At 37.4% G+C, this 22697-nt stretch overlaps 2 protein-coding genes across 6 annotated transcripts in view; one reads left to right on the top strand and one right to left on the bottom strand.

Annotated features, from left to right (window-relative positions):
- The window catches only part of LOC106880766 (isoleucine--tRNA ligase, mitochondrial), a 110368-nt gene that overhangs the window by 64407 nt on the left and 23264 nt on the right, over window positions 1-22697 (bottom strand). The window lies entirely within an intron of this gene.
- The window catches only part of LOC106880787 (glutathione hydrolase 1 proenzyme), an 88028-nt gene that overhangs the window by 43401 nt on the left and 21930 nt on the right, over window positions 1-22697 (top strand). Inside the window, exon 1 of one of the 5 annotated variants that reach the window (XM_089341051.1) lies at window positions 8358-8579. The exons of 2 other annotated variants lie outside the window; for them this stretch is intronic. In XM_089341051.1, the coding sequence (XP_089197177.1) occupies window positions 8524-8579 (56 nt within the window). In that variant the 5' untranslated portion in view covers window positions 8358-8523. Of the gene's footprint in view, window positions 1-8357; window positions 8580-13213; window positions 13921-20685; window positions 21243-22697 lie in introns of those variants that run through there. 2 more of the 5 variants (XM_089341052.1, XM_089341053.1) reach the window with 2 other exon arrangements.

Raw genomic sequence — 22697 nt, 5'->3', positions numbered from 1 at the left:
GGTACCACAGGATCTAAGGGGTTCCTTGATTGGAATTAGAGGATGGTCCACTTCCTACATGAACCTTCTAGAAATGTTACAGAGTCTGTCTACTTTCACTTTCATATTATTTTTCCTCACACTTTCACTTTCATTGTAACTTCCCCAACACCATACATTTTGTATCCTGCCCATGTAATGTCCCCTCAAGTCTTACCCTTGTGGAAAATAACAGAAATCAGTGTCATTATCAATATATATAATACGCTACGTGTCTGGATTAGGATTAGGATTAGGGTGAGGAACACTTGAAATTACAGACTGAAAGCTCAGAAGACCAGAGTATGTTAGTGCCTCCTTATGTCTACACAAGAAATATTGTCCTTCATGAACTTCTGCAATGAATCATACATGTATAGTATTTGGGGAATGATAAGTATAATTTTCTTATTTTTCTGTTATTTTGGCATTTTTATTTACTTCTTAATTCTCTAATTATCAACCCTCATTGAGCAACTTTCCCAACAATAACTCCATGAATAATGACAGCTTGAGTACTCTTGTTATTATTATTATAAGGCAATTAGCTGGCAGAATTATTTAAATGTCGAGCAAAATGCTCAATAGCATTTCTTCTAGATCTTTATGCTCTAAGTTCAAATTCCACCAAGGTCAACTTTGCCTTTCATCTTTCTTGAGTTGATAAAATATGTACCAGTTGAGCCTTGGGGTTGATGTAATCAGCTTATCTCCCCTCCAATAGCTGGCCTTGTGCCAAAATTTGAAATCCTTATTGTTATTATTATTAAGGCGGCGAGCTGGCAAAATGCTTAGTGGTATTTCATCTGTCTTTACATTCCAAGTTCGAATTCTGCCAAGGTCGACTTTACCTTTCATCCTTTCGGGGTAGATAAATTAAGTACCAATTGCATACTGGGGTCGATCTAACCGTCTGCCCCCCCCCCCTCCCCCAAAATTTCAAGCCTTGTGCCTAGAGAAGAAAAGATTATTATTATTATAAAGACAATGAGCTGGCAGAATCGTTAACATGCCAGGCAAAATGGTAAGTGGCATTTTGTCCCTCTTCGAATTCTGAGTTCAAGTTCCACCGAGGCTAACTTTGCCTTTCATGCTCTCAAGGTTGATAAAATAAGTACCAGTTGTGTACTGGGTTCAACGCAATCAACTTATCCCCTCCCACAAAACTGCTGGCTTGTGGCAAGCTGGTAGAATCGTTAGTACACCAGGCAAAATGCTTAGCAAAATTTCGTCCATCTTCTGAGTTCAAATTCACCAAGGTCGATTTTGCCTTTCATCCTTTCAGGTCAATAAATTAGGTACCGGTGACACACTGAGGTCAATGTAATCGACTAGTCCTCTCCCCTCAAATTTCAGGCCTTGTGCCTATAGTAGAAAGAATTATTATTATTATTATTACTATTATTAAGGTGGTGAGCTGGCAGAATCATGAGCATGCTGGGGAAAATGTTTCATGGCATTTCGTCTCTCTTAACATTCTGAGTTCAAATTCTGCTGTGGTCAACTTTGCCTTTCAGGGTCAATAAACTAAGTACCAGCTGAACACTGGGGTAAATGTAATCGAATTAGCCCATAATCATCATCATCATCATTTAATGTCTGTTTTCCATGCTGGCATGGGTTGGACGGTTTGTTTGACTGACCCCTTTCCCCAAAATTGCTGGCTGTGTGTCAAAATTTGAAATCATCATCATCATCTTCACCACCACCACCACCACCACCACCAAATAGCAAGTCAGGGTATGTGTTCTTTGTAAATATTAATTTAATTTTGCAATTGCTTGTCAGCTTTCTCAGTTGTAAAACTCCAAGATATATTTGCATGTACTAACACACACACACCCACACACATCCAGATAAATTCACTCTCATTTTTTCACATTCACAATCCTCACATGCGTGCACACACACACACATCCACCACACTCACACACACTCGTTCACAAGCACACCCACAAAAAACACATGTAACTCACACACATACCCCATGACAACACACGCTCACACACCACCCATATTCATGCACTTACAAACATACCCTCCACACAACACACTCACACACACACTTGCCCCACCTACACACAAACAAAGACACACACACACACACAGACACACACAAAGACACACACACACACAGACACACACACACACACTTTATTGTGTCTCTAAACAATCACCACAACTTGATAGGACAGCCACACTTCTGTGAATGTTGCTGATAAGAAAGAAAAACAAGTACCAGAAGCTTTGAAAACAACTTGTCGATTGTCAAACGCATCATTAAGCAGACAACTAATACCCGATGGTGGTGGCGATGGTGGTGGTAGTGGTGGTGGTGGTGGTGGTGGTGGTGGTGGCAGCAGAAGAGAAACTAATGGGGGAATAAGAACAGAATCGAGTAACGTGACCATGGCTTCTAATGGTTGTAATCAACTCGAGAAATAAATGAGGTTGTGAGCATAATTAACGAATACATTAGTAAATATCACTGATAAATATGGGTTTGAATTTGAAACTGACACTCCGTGAAATGCTGCTCTATATGTAATCATTTCCTATTTATTTCACACACAACTAACAGTATATATATATACACACATATATATATATGTATATATATATATATATATATATATATATATATATATATATACAGGGTGGGTGGAAAGTAAGTAGGCATTAAAAATTGTTAATAGAATCCATATTCCTTTTGCAAATGTATTGAAACAAATGATACATGTCCGGTATGACATGGGAAAATGAAAGTAAATCTTCAGATTCCATTGTAAGCACTGGTGGCGTCAACCAGTTTCCTCAAATGGCCAGGGATGGAATGAACAACCCTCTGAAGGACATTCTCTGGGATGTCATTGAGAACCTCCTGAATCCATGTCTCCAAGTCCTCCAGTGTGTAAGGTTTTGTGTAATCCCTTTTTTGTGTAATCCCACAGGTAAAGATCACATGCAGAGAGATCTGGACTTCTTGGAGGCCATTCATGAGGTCAGCGCCATGCCATCAGGTTTTAGCTCCTGCACGTAATGGGGTTTCCACTTTTCAATTCTTTATGCAACATTGTACATATTGTGTGTGGAGGCGCAATGGCCCAGTGGTTAGGGCAGCGGACTCGCTGTCATAGGATTGCAGTTTTGATTCCCAGACTGGGCGTTGTGAGTGTTTATTCAGCGAAAACACTTAAAGCTCCACAAGGCTCTGGCAGGGGATGGTGGCGAACCCTGCTGTACTCTTTCACCACAACTTTCTCTCACTCTTACTTCCTGTTTCTGTTGTGCCTGTAATTCAATGGGTCGGCCTTGTCACACTGTGTGTCACGCTGAATATCCCCGAGAACTACGTTAAGGGTACACGTGTCTGTGGAGTGCTCAGCCACTTGCACGTTAATTTCACGAGCAGGCTGTTCCGTTGATTGGATCAACTGGAACCCTCGACGTCATAAGTGACGGAGTGCCAACAACAACAACATATTGTGTGCCTTGTTCGTCCACTTTCATGAGCTGCTTGACGTGTTGAGTTTTGCGGGCTGCGATTAAACATGTCCTGCACTGTTGCCACACTCTCTGCTGATCAGGATGTGGTTGGACGGCTGCTTCTACTTGCATCATTCACAGAGTCCGTGGTCATGCATTGCATGACAACCTTTTATTGCCTCTGTTGCATGCTTACCTTATCATGCACGCCACCATCTCTGAACCAAAACAATGGTTTCTTGAGGTGGTCATTAAGCTCTGCAGTAATTTTGGGAGCTGTACTTTTGTGATCCTTTCTAACAATTCGCGTAAGAGTTTAATGGTCCCTATCTGAAAGTTTTGGTTTTCTTCCGGAGTTTTGTTTCGATAAGGAGGTTTTTCCCTCTTTCTCAAAGGCTGTCATTACTTTCGAGACAGTACTTCTTGATACACCAAACATTTCAGCTGTTTTCGTTACGCTAGCGCCTGCCATACGATGGTGATGGTGATGATGTTGTTATTGTGGTTGAGAAATTTTCAATTTTCCACTACGTTTTGCCATATTCTAGTCAAAAACAGAAGGAGGTGACAGTAACTGGGTTCATAAAAACTGGATAATGCTCGGGGGTGAAGAAGGGTTCCTGAAAGGAATCTCAATATTTAATCCTTAATCTTTGGTCAATGTGTCTCTGAAAGTTAAAACATTCCGGAAGGAAGCAAAGAAAGAAAGAAAGAAAGGTGGGAAGAGAGAAAAAGAGAGTGTACATTTGTGTGTATGTGTGCAAGTGTGTATATGTATGTGTGCATGAGTATATGTTAGCATATGTGTGTGTGTGTGTCCCCAGTTAGTGTTTGTGCAATAATGTGCTAGAATTATCTCTCCACACACACCAGCCTTATCAGTTATGTAACATTTATTGATGATGTCTGAAATATTGTTCCTGTATAATGGCAGTTCTGCATATGTATGTGTGTGTGTGTGTGTGCTTCTATGTTAACTTTGTGTATATGTGTGTCTTTATGTACGCTTTTGTGTGTGTGTGTTTATTATTGTGCATGTGCATATGAATCCTTGTGTATGCATCTGTGTGACTGTATCTTTGAATGTGTGTGCCTCTGTCTGCATGTATATGTGTGTGTGTGTGTGTGTGTGTGCGTGTGAGTGTATATCTTTGTGTTCATGTCTGTATGTATATATGTGTATCTTTCAGCGCACGCATGTGTTTGTGCATAAATTTATGCACACATCTGTGTGCACACCTGTATGTCTATATGCATATGTACCTTTATGTGCACATCTGTCGTTGCATGCACATCTGTGTTTCTGTGTGTGTGTGCATGTCTATCTTTGTGTGTGTGTTTCTGTATGCATGTACCATGTGTGTCTGTATGTGTGTATGTGTTTGTCATATTGAACATGTATGGTTGGGTGCGGTTACGGATGATGCCACCAAAAGAGACGTATCTGATTGGTTAAAGAATCTTTCTGGCTTTCTATCCGGGACGTTTCTCTTCCTCCTTTCTTTCTTTCTTCCTTTCCTTCTGCTTTCTTTCTTTTTTTCTTTGCACCTCATCTGTTTTCTTCTCCTTATTCTCACATACTTTCACTTTCACTTATTCTTCTCCTCCTGCTCTTCCACTTCAGCATCCACTGCCATTTCTTCTTTTTCTTCATCTTTTTTTTTTATTCTTTGTCTGCCTGAACCAACACATGCATACATCACCCCTGTCTGTCTGTCTGTCTCTCTCTCTCTTACACACACACACACACACACACACAAGTGGCACTCTGTCGGTTACAATGATGAGGGTTCCAGTTAATCCAATCAACAGAACAGCCTGCTCGTGAAGTTAATGTACACACACACACACATATATATTATATATATATTTATATATATATACATATATATACACACACATATACATATATATATGTATATATACACATACACACACACATATATACATATATATACACATACATATATTTATATGTATATACACATACACACATATATTTATATATATATATATATACACACACACACACTAACAGGCTTTTGTGAGAGCCTGCATCTGTACTCCCACTGACATCTCAATTTCGTCCACAAGCCTGAAAGAGAATACTGAGTTACTATTAGAATATTCTTGGTGAGTCAAAGGTTGTAGTAATCTTGGACATTGAGTTTTGCAGAGAAATTTAGAGAATGTTGAAAACTGATCATGAGGTCAAAGTTTCATGTTATTGGACGAATGAGCCACACCGAAAGTTTAAACTGCTTCAGTGCAGTGGATTGTACTACGTGGCAGCAAAAATTCCAGATGTGCATTATGCCCAAGTATTAGGTTACATGATGGTTCCAATGATAATTTTGCACCATAAGTCAAACCAGTGTTAATCTAGTGATCATATCATGGGATAGTATGAACAAGAGTTAGTTAGAATAGTTAAAAATCACAGAAATAGCATATTAGCTGGCCTGTGAGTGACAATAAAATATATGGGTTTTTTTTATGTGTTTGTATGAGAGAATGTGAACTACAATAGTGTGATGTCTCTATTTGATATGTTATATCTTATTCAGTAGTGATTTGTAGGTTTCTTTACTTAACCCTGTCTGATCTGTGGCTTTTGTCAAAACAAGATAAAGTGGCGAGACTCAGATCTTCGGTTATCTGTTTGTTGTGCATAAGTCTGAATGTTCGTTTAGTGGAATCTTTCTGATGTTATGATTTCATATGCATTGCCTTCGGATTTTAACAGTTTTCCAAAATAAGTTTTTTGTTTGTTCTTTGTAATCCTCATTACATTGAATAACATAAATTAAACTTGTTATGAACAAGTGATTTTTTTTTTTACAGTGACTGTAAGTCCTAATTTAAATTTATAATATACTAGACTACCCGTGACCCGTTGGGTCAGGGGGAAAGTCTGAGTTTCCCAGCAACGGAGTTTTGTTTTGTGGGGGTTTTTTTTCCATTTTCATGTTTTCTGCATGCTTTCAATGAATGTAACATCGAAATCACGGGTAAACAGCTCCTTTCTCCAGAAAGGGAACGATCTGGCTGCTATTTCTTGCATGCCCTGCTTCCACATAACAGGTATTTTGGGTCCTTTATTAACATTTCAGGGTAAACTTAATTCATAGTATTTTTCCAGTATGCACCAGTTTGGCTGGGTAACATTGCAAGCAAGCAAGCAAGATTCAAACTGACTTTTAATGGATTATAGATAGATGTCTTCTCTCAGCCCAATACAGGTTCTGCAGTTTAGAGCAACCATACTTTTTGACTATTGGTGTTGTATTATTAGTGGGTAATCTGATGCTAGTAGTTAATTTCTTTGTCCTTCATAATTCTTGACTGCTCATTACATAGGCATGTTTTATTCCATTATCGTTCATTATTAATTAACCTTGATGGGTTCTGTCATTCAAATAGTATTTATCTTAATTCCTGAGTTTCTTGTTTCAAGTTTTTACAATTCACAATGATTAACCATACATTATATGTTTTCAATGTCAAGACGTAAACAATTTGTAGAGTATTTCAATGTCAAGACGTAAACAATTTGTAGAGGATGTTGATGTTGATGTTAATGTTTTTTGATGATTAAAATATCCGGAAAGAAGAGTAAATTTTGGGCATTGGGGGGGGGGGGGGTCAATGTAATTGACTTACCCACCTCTTCAGAACTTGCTGGCCTTGTGCCAAAATTTGAAACCAATATGTAATATTCCAGGAGATGACAAGGTACCAAACAGTGATATTCTGGAAAAAGGAATTGAAGAATTTTTATGACATGCACAAAAGCACTGCGTAAGACCTGTCATTCATATGGAAGATACTAGAATCCCTCAAAATACTCCTGTGTAGTCAGTTATTTAATCCAATCCGATGATGTGTCAGAAAATCATTACTGTACTCACAGATGTCCTTAACATTTTAGGATCCAGGGTAAAGCCTACACAGCATAAATAGATTATCATTGAGCTCCTAGATTTGAATGGGCCTGCAGGCAACAGGTCAGCGTATACATGCCTCACATTACAAAAACAAGATTAACCCTTTAGAATTCAGATTATTCTGTCCAATGTAATCCTTATTTATTCACATTGTTTTAATTTAATTATGCATTATGTTATAGCTCTGAGATTTCGATGATGTGATTGTTTATTTTTATAATGACATTGTAGGGTAGGTATGAGAGGACAGATCTGGCTGGTTCAAGCATAAAACAGGTAGAATGTTTTGACCTGATATGGTTGGTTTAAATGCTACAGGGTAAAGGAATGACAGAAGCAACTGGAAACATATCTACAACTTAGGGAGCACTTTCCTCTCAGTTGTCAATCTTGGTATAATTAATTCTTTGAAAGGGTCCACAGTTCCTTGAAAAAGAGCTGAAATTAAAGCATAAAAACAAACCCTTCTCTAAATCAAAGACTCATTCCATGCAGTATTAGAAAATTAATATATTTGCTAAGTCTGTCGGCTCCGCTTCAGGCTGAAGGATGACAGCTATCCTGTTTGTTCTGAGCAAAAGGCATGCAAGGGGACACTGGCACACAAAAGCTAAAATGTAATCAGTGCAATGCCATAATTATTTAGCTTAATTATTTTTTGGCTGTAATAGTTATTAATTTTATCAATTTTTTTTTTATTTTTATCAATTCCGTTTCCATTTATTTAGATCTTTTTTTATCAGCTATTATGAATTATATTTTAACCTTTATTACTAAACATTCATATGCTGTTCTTGATGGGAAAGTTCATTGTCATCATCATCATCATCATCATCATCATCATCATCATCAAAATCAAGATTATCACCATTATCATCATCATCATCACTATCACCATCTTAAATGCATGTGTATGTACGCAAGTGGGTGTGCATGTGTGTATTTATATACAGTGAAATTGAAGAATGCAATACATTCAAGCCGATTTTTGAACAGCTTTGACAGGTAGAGAAATACAGGTGCTGTCAATTCAGCAACTTTGTGATTAATTTATGTAAAAATTCCTCTCTGAATGCCGGTGCAAATTGCCAGAAGCTTTCTTGGATTCCTTCGTTTCCTACGAAGCAGGTAATTACTGTGTTTTTGCAAAATTATATATCTTTTTCGTTTTATTTTTCAGTCATTAGAATGCGGCCATGCTGGGGCACAGCCTCGCTGAATTTTAGTTGAACAAATCAACCCCAGCACTATGCAAAATTTGCATACATCTATGTATTATATACTTATATTTACAAAATTCATATACTTTTTTACTCTTTTACTTGTTTCAGTCATTTGACTGTGGCCATGCTGGAGCACCACCTTTAGTCGAGCAAATCGACCCCAAGACTTATTCTTTGTAAGCCTAGTACTTATTCTATCGGTCTCTTTTGCCAAACCGCTAAGTGACAGGGACATAAACACACCAGCATCGGTTGTCATGCAATGGTAGGGGGACTAACACAGACACACAAACACACACATATATATGTATATACATATATACGACATGCTTCTTTCAGTTTCCGTCTACCAAATCCACTCACAAGGCTTTGGTCGGTTCAAGGCTATAGTAGAAGACACTTGCCCAAGGTGCCACACAGTGGGACTGAACTCGCAACTATGTGGTTGGTATATATATATATATATATATATATATATATATATATATATTTGACTATTTGACTGAGGACTGGTGAACCAGGTGGTTACACCAGGCTCCAATCTGATTTGGCAGAGTTTCTACAGCTGGATGCCCTTCCGAAATGCCAACCATAAAATTTAATTTCTCAGTTAAAGGGTTAAACTTGTCTGACAGCAAGATGAAGAAAGAAGAATTATGTTGATGCAAGTCCCAATTTTTTTTTCTACTCATTAATAAAATAGTGACGACCAAAAGGATTTCGTTATTTTCTGGGGTTGTATTTGAGAGTTTCCAACTAACAAGTTTCCGGCATAGGGCACTGGTTGGCCAGGAGCTAAAGTAGAAAACACTTAACCCCACACGGTAGGACTGAATCACAAATCATGTGATAGCAACACAAGCTTCTTAACCACCCAGCCCATCCTTGCACTGGTTGGAATTCAGATACTGGCTTGGTTTTATACACTTTTCCCATAATTGTTATTATTATTTTTTTTTTTTTGCAGTCTGTTAATTACATTTCTATTTAAGCCATAAAATAGTTAATGTATTTTCAATGCGAATCTGATACATAAATTAATTCTTTATTCATTGACCTGTGGTTTACGAACAAAAGTCTGTTATCTAATGAAATTTCCTATGATCTTTTTTTTTTTTTTACATTGTGTAAAAAACTTTCATTTATTTTTACCATATCTAAACTGAAGGAAGATCACTGTAATATGTGTGTGTGTGTGTGTGTGTGTGTACCCTTGTCTTGTAAATGAACATCACCATCACACAAGTGAGGTTGTTTGTTTCCAGTCTTCTGTGAAAACATGTCTGGCCATAGGGAAATATTACCTTGCTTGGAAATGGGTGAGGGTTGGCAACAGTAAGGGCATCTAGTCATAGAAAATCTGCCTTCAAAAATTCCATCTGACCCATACAAACATGGAGAAGTGGTCATTAGATAAAGATGGTGTGTGTGTGTGTGTGTGTGTGTGTGTGTGTGTGTGTGTGTGTGTGTATGAAATGAACTTCTTTCAGATTCTATCAACCAAATCAAGTCACAAATCTTTTGTTGGTCCAGGACATATAGTGAAAGACACTTGCCCAAGGTGCCGTGCTGTGAGAAAGAACTCAAGATAAAATGGTTGAGGAGCAAGCTTCTGAAAAATACAGCCATGCTTGCATCTGTGTGTCTTTGCGTGCGTGCGTGTGAGTAACTGACAAATGAGGGGGGGCTGAAGATGTTGAGCTGGCTAAATCATAAAGAATTATCTTATATGTCAAACTGATGTGTGAACAATATTAAAGTGTCCCACATTTAGTGAAGAGTAAAATTAAGAAAGAGAGAGAGAGAGAGAGAGGGTGGAAGAAAGATAAAGAAGGGAAGAGAGAAAGAAACAGAGGGAAGGAGGGAGGGAACAAAGGAAGGAAGGAAGGAATCATGTCATGGAAACACTTCCATTGCATTTAGCTCTCTGTATATCACTATCGTCTAACTTCTTTTTTGGGGCATGTGACATTGATTAAACAAGGAAGAGGACTTTGTACTTAATATCCAGATAACTTGCTCAGAACAAACAGCAAAAATTTTACAAGATACAAAAACGAAAAATAAAATTAATTAAATGAAATAAAAAAAAGAACAATGCTTAATTTTATTTAGTAATTAATCATTGATAAAAATAAAACAAATTCGGACTTGCTGTCTTTATTACTGTTTGAGATAACGAAGTGACTGTTCAAGTTGTAAGCAAACATACGAATGAACATATCATGTAAACATCTGTGACAGTGAAAGCATGAGGCCTAGTGGTTAGGGTGGTTTACAGATGATCATAAAGACATAAGTTCAATTCCTAGAACTGGTGTATTGGTGGTGCATCGTGTCCTTGAGCAAGGCATTTGATTTTCACATTGCTCCAATTTATTCAGCTGTAACTAAGTACTGCTGCAGTTCTTTCTCACTTTCTCTTGCTGCTACATCTTGGGTCGATGTTGGGGGGGGGGGACAAACGCAGACACACATACATACATATATATAAATACATATACGACAAACTTCTTCCAGTTTCCGTCTGCCAAATCTACTCACAAGGCTTTGGTCGTCCCGAGACTATGGTAGAAGACACTTGCCCAAGGTGCCAAGCAGTAGGACTGAACCCAGGACCATGTTGTTGGTAATCCTTTTCTGGCTTCAAGATTTCCATGTTGTGGTTATCTATTTTGAGTATGGCATTGCAGGGTAGGTGAAGAGACTGAATCTGTCCAGTTTGAACATAAAACAGGTAAAATATTTTGGCTCGATATGGCTGGTTTAAATGCTAAAGGGTTGATAAATCTGTCAGCATTTTTGACACATAAGTATATGAAGTTTCACGTGTGTAAATTTATATTCAAATGAGAAAGCAAAAAGAAAATTCTTGAGCACTTTGTCATGGATAAAAGTGAGGCTGTATTTACGTTTTTTTATCTTAGCAGCTACTGATTTTAATCGGTTTAAAGAGACAATTTAGTTACGTTGAAATAAAAGGAAATTGAAATAAATTAAATTAAAATTTGATAATATCAGTTCTCTAAGTTCACATGGTGTTTTGTGTTTCATTTCCTTCGACTTGTTTCTGTTTAATAGTAAGCAGCAGCAGCAGTAGGCTGTTAGTGTGTGAGGGTGTGGGTGTGTGTATGCTCACACACACACACACACACATATATATACATACATACATCGAAACAGATTCATATATATAATGACACACATACACACACACACACACATCGAAACAGATTCATATACATAATGACATACAAGCATACACACACACACACACACATACAAACATACATAAATGTATGCATGGCTGCCTAGTTGGTATTGTGTGGGTTCAAACAAAAGAGTCCTGGTTCTGTGTCCCTAAGAAACAGTCTCTTTCTCTATTGGTGGGAAAGCTTTAAAATGATAAGGGGGGGGGGGGACTGCATACACGCATTAATATAAAGAGACACCCACATACATGTATACATCAACGTTTGTTTTTATACACAATTACATATAAAAGACAGTTTTATTATAGATAGATAGATAGATAGATAGATAGATAGATAGATAGATAGATAGAGAGGGGGGAGAGATATGAACAGTCAAAGACTACTTGAAGACTTGCTCAAAATATTTAACTAGACCAGTGGTTTCCAAACTATGAGTCTCGACCCACTGATGGGTCGCGAACGGAATCCTAGTGGGTCGCAAAAAAGTTATAGAATTACGCATTAGCTTTGATTAACTGCTGTCTATCGAGATAGTTCAAGACTCATGTTTTCAATACCAGACTGGTTGTTTTATCAAGTAGTAGGCTTTTTTTCACGAACTTAACAAATCAGAGGTGGTCATTTTCTCAAGTTATTTATTTGTACGTAATCGTAAAAAAAGGAAAAGTCTGTTTTTACCTATTTATAGAGAACTTTAAACTAAGCGCAGTACAACACTGATCGAGCCGATAACAGTTACTGCTTCGAGGTTTTGTATTGTTGAAACAGTTATAAAACGTTTTGTTTCACATTTAATGTAAATAGTAAAAAATTTAAATAAAGAAGACAGCATGGATTTCACTAATAAGTTTATAAATTATTCAAAAAAGTATAGGAGGGATCACCTGGAGGCTATTAATTAGCCAAGAAATGATTGGAATAAACAGCAGCTAGATGGTAGATGACTCAATAGAGTCTATCTGATAAACGGTAGAGTTAAGTGGGTCGCCATAAACTGGGGTCATAAATAGTGGGTCGCGTCTCTAAAAAGTTTGGGAACTGCTGAACTAGAGTATTGAGTTTGTCTTTAGAAAAGAAGGGGTCAGTTACTTCAAAGATTCTCTTGCATCTTAATTCTGACCCGACCACCACAGGTGGAACTTCGAAGTCACTGTTAACTTTGTCTTTGTAAAATTGTGTGTGTGTGTGTGTGTGTGTGTGTGTGTGTGTGTGTGCGTGCGTGCGTACGTGCGTGCGTGCGTACCTACTGTGACACCTCAGATAAATTCCCACAGCTCATTCACCATCATCACCACCACCACCACCACTACCACAACTACAGTCACCAATCATAACTACTTACTGCTACTACTACCACAAATATCACTAACATCATTATTAGTTCCTCCACCACCTCAACTACTACCTTCACCACTACTACCACCACCACCACTGCTACCACCATCACTACTACTACTACTATCATCACTTTTGTGTTCCAAGCCATCATTTGAATAAGTTTGGTTATAGTTGACGAATGTTGAAGTTTATTTTCATACACACCTATCTTACCTTCTACACATGAAATCTATATACTGTCTATATACACACTGAAAAATATATATAGTTAGATTGACTGATATACACATACATACATACATACATACATACATACATACATACACACACACATACATACATGCATACACCTTTATACATATGTACATACATACACATACATACCTATAACGAGAGAGCTACATACACATACTTATGTAAACATACATTAACACATACATCTATACACACGTGCATACATCTACAAACACATGCATGTACATAAATATATAAACAGTCACATACATAAAAACATACACACAGGAATATATAAAGACATATACATACATAAACACATACCCATACATAAATATATAGGCAAGCTATACATTAAATATATAAACAGGCATACAAGTATAGATAGATAGATACATACATACATACATACATAGTTGGCATTCATTGAGAAAGACAGCATATATATCACAAGATGCGGTGAGTTTATGCATGTTTTCTTTTCTGTTCACTCTCTCTTTCTCTACCTTCTCTTTACACTTTGTTTTTCTACATCTGTTGATGGTATTGTTGTTGTTGTCAATATTGTTTAGCCTCAGGTGAGCTCCAATCAAACATACCTTAGATCGTTTGCATTATTCCCAATGTGAAGTAATAGATCAACGGTTCGTACGAAATGCATCTACATAGTGATACGGTGGGCTCACCTCTCATAGACCGCAGATTGGGCTCCTGCAATTTCTTTGTGCACCAATGATTCGGTTGTAGTGATCATCAAATGTTTGTGTTATACATTATCTCACTCCCCTTCATCAAAATAAGATTGCCTGCACAGATGCATGGTGAGCCACATGTCAGAGCCACATGTCAAAGTGATCGTAGAGCACAACACACTAGCCAGAACACAACACACTGGCTCAAGAAAACAGCACACTAGCCAGTCCAGGAATCAAAACCATGCCTATATATATATATATATATATATATATATATATATATATAATAATAATAATAATAATAGGGATAAAATCCAAAATTACAGGTAAAAATTCAATTTAAAATCAATTTATTAAAAATTAAAATTAAATTAAGCTTCACAGTATAAAATATATATAAATATATAGTTTTAGGGAAAAGAACCAAGGTTCATGAACTCATCGATGAAAATCCATTGTCACATATAGAAAGAAATTAATAATTAAATATATATAACAAGCCAGCCAACACTAAAAATCTCTAGTGAGACTTCTTTATCAGTGTACCTGAGGAGACCCAGACTGATGGGTTGAAACAAATGTACCTAATAAAAGTCTAATATGAAATCCATCCCCTGCTATTAATTGATATTATTATCTTAACTGCCACTGTGGAGTTCCTGAAGCAGATGAGGGTTCTTTCCCTCTTTACACACCCTAAAAAAATTCTAATCATGACACATGTATCCCATACTAATGATCTTTATGCGCAGATTCCAAAATTCCAGTTTTATGGAACCTGTTAAAAGGATTTTGCTCCTGAAAAATGGAGATAATGGAGCTCTAAAATGTGGGAGTTAAGGCCCCCATTGGGGGTGGGTGTCTTAATGTCAACCAGAGAAGTTGAATTGTTGAAAGAAGCGGAACTTGCTTCCAAAACACATGGTCCTGGGTTCAGTACCACTGTGTGGTGACTTGGCATGTGTCTTCTGCTATGGCCTCAGACCAACCAAGGCATTGTGTAGTGGTTGTCCTGTCATTCCAGTTATAATTGGTTGTGAATTCATCATGCTGTTGGTGTGCAGGTTCTGAAAGTTCATTGTTATATATATATATTATTTGTTCTGGATGTTTCAGGGCTACCATTTTCTCTGGTTAATTGTGGTTGGTTGACAGTCATGAGAGGATTGAATGTAAATTCATTATTTGACTGACATAATGTAAAGGTGTCGTATGCAACCTCCTCTAACTTGTGGCAACATATACACAAAATAAATAATGTTAAACTTAAAAAAGGCTTTGGAAAACACCATTATCGAAAGAAAGCTCAAATAATGAATTTACATATGCATCGTATACAAGATATATATATGAATAAAACATGGACACACATGCACTTACACAGAGATACATGTACATAGATATACACACATGAGATCGGTTTGACAAACACATTCAAAATGAAATTGTCAACCAACAACAAACTGTAATAAAAAAAAAAAAAAGACAGTTGCTGGTTGGAAACATAACAGTATTTACTCATTTACTGGAGTACAATACATTCTCATATATATATATATATATATATATAATAATTTTTCCAGAGGATGTAGCAATTTAAAAGTTTAAAAACCTTATAATATATATATATAAGCTCGCAAGGAATGAAGCCAGTATGCTCCGTTGGATGTGTAATGTCAATGTGAATACCCGTCAGAGTGTAAGTATCTTGAGAGAAAAGCTGAACATTAGAAGCATCAGTTGTGGTGTGCAGGAGAGACGATTGCGCTGGTATGGACATGTGGTGAGAATGGATGAGGATAGCTGCGTGAAAAAGTGCCACACCCTAACAGTTGAGGGAACCCGTGGAAGAGGTAGGCCCAGGAAGACCTGGGCTGAGGTGGTAAGGCAAGACCTTCGTACATTGGGCCTCACCGAGGTGATGACTACTGACCGAGACCTTTGGAAATGTGCTGTGCGTGAGAAGACTCGGCAAGCCAAGTAAGATCGTTGCCAGTGCCCCTGGACTGGCTCTTGTGCGGGTGGCACATGAGATGCACCATTTTGAGCGTGGCCGTTGCCAGTACCGCCTGACTAGCTCCCGTAGGATTTTCGAGTGAGATCGTTGCCAGTGCCCCTGGACTGGCTTGTGCGGGTGGCACATAAAAGACACCATTTCGAGCGTGGCCGTTTTCGTGCGGGTGACACGTAAAAGCACCCACTACACTCTCTGAGTGGTTGGCGTTAAGAAGGGCATCCAGCTGTAGAAACTCTGCCAAATTAGATTGGAGCCTGGTGTTGCCATCCGGTTTCACCAGTCCTCAGTCAAATTGTCCAACCCATGCTAGCATGGAAAGCGGACGTTAAACGATGATGATGATGATGATGATAATGATATATATATATATATAATAATTTTTCCAGAGGATGTAGCAATTAAAAAGTTTAAAAACCTTATAATATATATATATATATGTATATATATATATATATATATATATATATATATATATATATACACTGTGACTACAACCATTGCCACCAACACCATCCCAACTACTACCACCATCACTGCCACCACTGCCTCCACTGCCTCCACCATCACATTTTGTATCTAAAACTCAGGAATACATTTTGCCCTCTTATTATGTTTTTTTCTTTTATTCACATTTGACTGCAATGGTACACATACCCATTTCCCACCCAACAATTTCAACCCAAATATTTAGTATCAAATTTCTCGCACTATACAATTGTAAACAAAAGCTGAATCTAGTTATAACACTCAGACAGACAGACAGGCAAATTCACAGACACTCACTCTATAAACATACACACATTCAAAAATTAACATACGTCATAGACCTAGATATGTGCACAGACATAAGAATAAGGGCAGGCATGGGTGTGTGGTGAAGAAGCTTGTTTTGCAACCACATGGTTTCAGTCCCACTGAGTGGCACCTTGGGCAAGTGTTTTCTACTATAGCCTTGAGCTAACTAGTGCCTTGTGAATGTGAATCTGGTAGGAAAAAACTGTGTGGAAGCCTGTCATGTGTGTATATGTATATATATATATTTTATTATATGTATTTATTTTCTCCTAATTAATAAATAACTCGGACAAAATAAAATGGTTAATAGATACCAGGGTAACAAAGATCACAAAATGACTGTGGTGTAACTCCTGTTTATGAGGTAGAAACTCCTTGTTATTTTGGGTACTTGAGTATATATAAATTTAATGAATGGAGTAAAACGCATATGTTAACTGCAGTTAACATATGCGTTTTACTCCATTCATTAAATTTATATATATATATATAAATATATATATGTATATATGATGATGATGATGATGATATATATCGCACTTCATTTTTAAAGTTCTGATGAAGCTATAAGGTGATACATAAGCACTCGACTTGGAGGGCATTGCATTCTTAAAGCAAACGGCTGTAAGCTAATGAAGCTTCCTTGTCAACTGTATAATTTTTAACATATATTATAATTATATAACCATATATATATATGGTGTGATGGGTAAATTGTCACCATGTTATATTTCTAATTATAGTTTATAATTCATAGAGGAATATCAACCAGTTTGGGGCCAACAAAGACATTACTTATTTGTATTATTCAATAACTGATAAGTTTTCTTACGATAAATCTGATTAAGGATTAAAGTTTGATAGTTCATCTGTTGATTTTAATGAATATTGTTTTTACTACTCTTCTTTCCGTAAATGATTTTGCTTCAGATAAATTAGGAATATAATCTACATCAGTTGCATTAAGGTGCGTGGCTTAGTGGCTAGGGTGTTGCACATAAAATTGCAAGGTCATGGTTTCAATTCCCATGCTATGTTCTTCAGCAAAACACACCATTTCCCATTGTCCACTCTTCTGTAAATGAGTAATCTTGTGATGGTCTGGCATCCTTTTCAAGGAGACGGTTGTGTTCTCGGTCATTTATATGCCAAGGAAACTATGTAACCAGCTCCAAGGGTCCTTCATAGGCCTCAAGACAATACTCTATTTTACTATATCAGTTACGTCTTTTTGCACTCAAATGTTTTTCTTTGATTTTTTTTGTTTTTGTTTTTGCTAATTCATTTACATTTTTGTTTCCCCCATACCATCCGTATGACCCAGTACCCAAATCTTTGTTATTTTGTACACTATCTTCAATTAAATAATTATCTAATACCAACACACAGATGTACTTTCATTTAACATGACTTTTTATTTCTTACCAGTAAAATACTTTAGATTAGATAAACAATCAGTAAGTGGATTATTATTATTATTATTATTATTATTATCATTATTATTATTATTATTATTATAGACATTGCACAGTATACAATATCGTGAGGTTGTTGATTGAAGATATTGTGTCTACGGGGGGTTTGTACTGTTTGTCAAGTCACAACAAGGACCTCAGACATTCAGTACTTCACACAATATGCGTTCAGTTCCAAGTAATGCCGACTTTTGCAATACACCTAGATTGTAGGGTATTTCTAAAGTTTCCAGATGTTTTTGTTTTCAGGTTGGGTGGTATCGAACCCAATGCTCCGATGACAATAGGGATAACCTTTATGGTTGACTCTCGTAGCTGCCATATCTTAGCGATTTCAATTCTCAGCTCTCCTGATGACTGAAACAATTAAAAGAGTAAATGTATAATGAAACCTACTAAAATTGTATTTTTCTGCAAAATATCCTTGTAAAATAGTGGTGTGACTTATATGAAAGTCACACCACTACTGTGCTGGCAAATACAGTATTTCGAGGACAATGTTTAGTGATGTGAGCCTCAAAAAGGCTTTCATGTTTCTTTTCATATTGTTTTAAATCATATCTGATGCTCTAATTACTATCAGTAGTTTTCTTTACCCATATTTTTTCCTAATCGTACCTAATGCTCCAATTACTATTGGTTTTTCTTTGCATATTTCTTTTCATGCTTCACCACCTCATCCCATGTCTTCTTGGGTCTACTTCTTCCACAGGTTCCCTCTACCATTAAAGTGCGACACTGCTTCACACAGCTGTCCTCGTCCATATGCATTACATGGCCATACCAACACAGTTGCCTCTCTTGCACGCCACTTCTGATGCTTCTCATGTCCAACTTTTCTCTCAGGACGCTTACAATTTGTCGTGCATGCACACTGACATTACACATCCAGCGGAGCATACTGGCTTCATTTCTTACAAGCCTATGCATGTCCTCAGCTGTCACAGCCCATGCTTCACTGCCTTGTAGCATGGCTGTTCAGACACAGGCACCATACAGCCTGCCTTTCACTCTGAGCAAGAGGCCCTTTGTTACCAGCAGAGATAGGAGCTCTCTGAACTTTGTTCAGCTTATTCTTATTCTAGCAGCTATGCTCTCAGGGCATTCCACCTCTGCTTCCTGGTTCAGTTCCACTGCATAGCACCTTGGGCAAATGTCTTCTACTACAGCCTCAGACCGACCAAAGCCTTTTGAGTGGATTTAGTAGACGGGAACTCAAAGAAGCCCATCATATATATATATATATATATATATATATCTGTGTCTTTGTATGTTTGTCCCCCCACTATCACTTGACAACTGATGTTGGTGTATTTATGTCCTCAGCAAAAGAGATCACCAGAATAAGTACTGGGCTTACAATGGATAAGTCCTGGGGTCGATTTATTCAACTAAAAACCCCTTTAAGGCAGTGCTCCAGCATGGCCACACTCATCTGACTGAAACAAGTGAAAGAATAAAAGAATGTAGCATCATTACTCTTTTATTCTTTTACTTGTTTCAGTCATTTGACTGCAGCCATGCTGGAGCACCGCCTTTAGTCAAGCAAATTGACCCCCAGGACTTATTCTTTGTAAGCCTAGTACTTATTCTATCGGTCTCTTTTGCCGAACCGCTAAGTTACGGGGACGTAAACATACCAGCATCGGTTGTCAAGCAATGTTGGGGGGGACAAACACAAACACAAACACACATATATATACATATATACGACGGGCTTCTTTCAGTTTCCGTCTACCAAATCCACTCACAAGGCTTTGGTCGGCTCGAGGCTATAGTAGAAGACACTTGCCCAAGGTGCCACGCAGTGGGACTGAACCCGGAACCATGTGGTCGGTAAGCAAGCTACTTACCACACAGCCACTCCTGCGCCTTAATGTATACAAATAATATATTATGTTAAATATCAAATGATTCCTAGTATATATATAAATTAGTAAAATATAAAATATTTATTTATACATAAGAACAGGGGTGGGGGCGCTGAGGGTATTACGTGGCCATGAGGTGGGGGTGGCCCAAAAAGTTTGAGAACTTCTGCTGTAAAACAACCCTGCCCCCAACTCATTGGCTGGTGATGGTGGTGGAGGTGGTTGCTCCAAAAAAAAAAAGTACAACTCAATTAGGACTTATTTTCTCTTATCTCTGTAGTCTTCCCCTGCTCATCGCACCACCACCACCCAACCACTTACTATCATCACACCACTACAACTACTACAACCACCACTACTACTACCACAGTTGTCACTTCTGTTGATGATGGTACTACTACTACTACTACTACTACTACTACTACTACTACCACCGCCACTACCACCAACATCACCACCAATACTGATATTGCTGCTGCTAACACGGCTGGTGGTGTTGGCGGTTGTACTACTACCACCACCACCACCACCACCACCACCACCTCTACTACCAGCAATACTACGTCTGCTACTACCACACAATCACCACCACCACCATCAATACCCCCACCACAACCACTATTTCTACTGCTACGTGCTTTTTAGGTGTCTCAAACAACAGAACGACACGTGGGTGAGACAATTTAGAGGGAGGCATCAACACTTATATATGCCTAAAAGAGGAATAAGAGAATTTCGAACGGTCAATCTGTTGGATCGGCTTTTGGCCGAAGATTAAACAACAACAACAACAACAACAACAGTGTCCGTTACTACTGCTGCTGCTGTGACTTGCTTCGATTGCGTTGAAAGGAGCTAGTTGTCTGTTTTTCTTCCTTCTTTCTTTTCAAAACTGCTTGCCGGCATCTCTGACACAATCTTCATTCAGGTATGTGCGTGCGTGTTTAAATTTATATATCGATATGTATTACATTAATAATAATAATATACAGGTATATAATTATATTAAGGGCATAGCGTATATATATATATATATATATATATACGCTATTATATATATATAATTAAATTTTATATTTACTCAAATACCCCAAACTAACAGGGAGTTTCTACCTCATAAACAGGAGTTACACCACAGTCATTTTGTGATCTTTGCTACCCTGATATCTATTAACCAATCTATTTTGTCGGAGTTGATTGTTAACTAAGAGAAAATAAATACATATAATCCTATATATATATATATATATGGATGGATAAATGATTTATGTGAATGGATGGATGTATGGGTGTGTACGGGTGTAGCTGTGTGTGTGTGTATAGCATGGATGAGTATTTACGGGTATGAATGTATATATGTGAATGAATGTGTTTGTATATATATATATACATGTGTGAATGTGCATATGTAAATAAACTTGCAGTCATGCAGTTGGTGTGTATGCTAATTTAGTAATACACACGTGTGCCTGCGTATTTATGTGTGTGTGTGTGTGTGTGTGTGTGTGTGTGTGTGTGTGTGTGTGTGACTATGCATGGAAGAGTGTATAATGCGTGTGCATGTGTGTGTGTGTGTGGAATGATGTTTTTCTTAGAGATTTATATAAGTTGTTAATTCGCAGAAATCAAGCCGGTCGCGAACGAAGTGAAGAGACAATTCCAGTAATTAATCAATGTTCCAATGAATTTGTGTGCGCGTGTGTGTGTGTGTGTATGTGTGTGGATACACTTACAATCATCTAGATGTACATGTCACTTAAGTGGATGTCAAATTTAGTACTATTCTTACTTGTGTGTGCATGTCATACGCGCATGTGATTTTGTGCATATCTTTGTTTTCAAGAGACTCAAATTTAGAATCAATTACTGAATTGTCGTAATTACTGAAATGATGGTTATAATCACTGTTGCAATTACTGAAATGTTATACATACAGACGTACATACATACATATATACACACGCACAAATCTGCACACGAAAATACGTAAAACAAAACATACAAATCTGCGCATGTACATACATACATACACACACACATACATACACACACATACATACATACACATACATACTTACATACATACATACATACATACATACATTCACACAAAAATACACTGTTGTTGATGTCGAAATTCCAATGAAGGAGCCTTGAATCTAGGTTAGAAGCCGGCTCTTTCTCTATTGGCAAGAAATCTTGAAGTAAAACTGAATAATGGACATGCAAATATTTATACATGTACATGTGGGATGGACTACGTATATGTGTGTGTACATACATACATATATACATACATACATATACATACATACATACATACATACATATTCATACATACATACATACATACATATACATACATACATACATTCATACATAC

The sequence above is a fragment of the Octopus bimaculoides genome, chromosome 24 (genome assembly GCF_046866305.1).
Source record: "Octopus bimaculoides isolate indiv1 chromosome 24, ASM4686630v1, whole genome shotgun sequence".
NCBI classification, from domain to species: domain Eukaryota; kingdom Metazoa; phylum Mollusca; class Cephalopoda; order Octopoda; family Octopodidae; genus Octopus; species Octopus bimaculoides.
The sequence above is the reverse complement of the archived record's forward strand: the minus strand, read 5'-3'. Positions and strand labels throughout refer to the sequence as shown.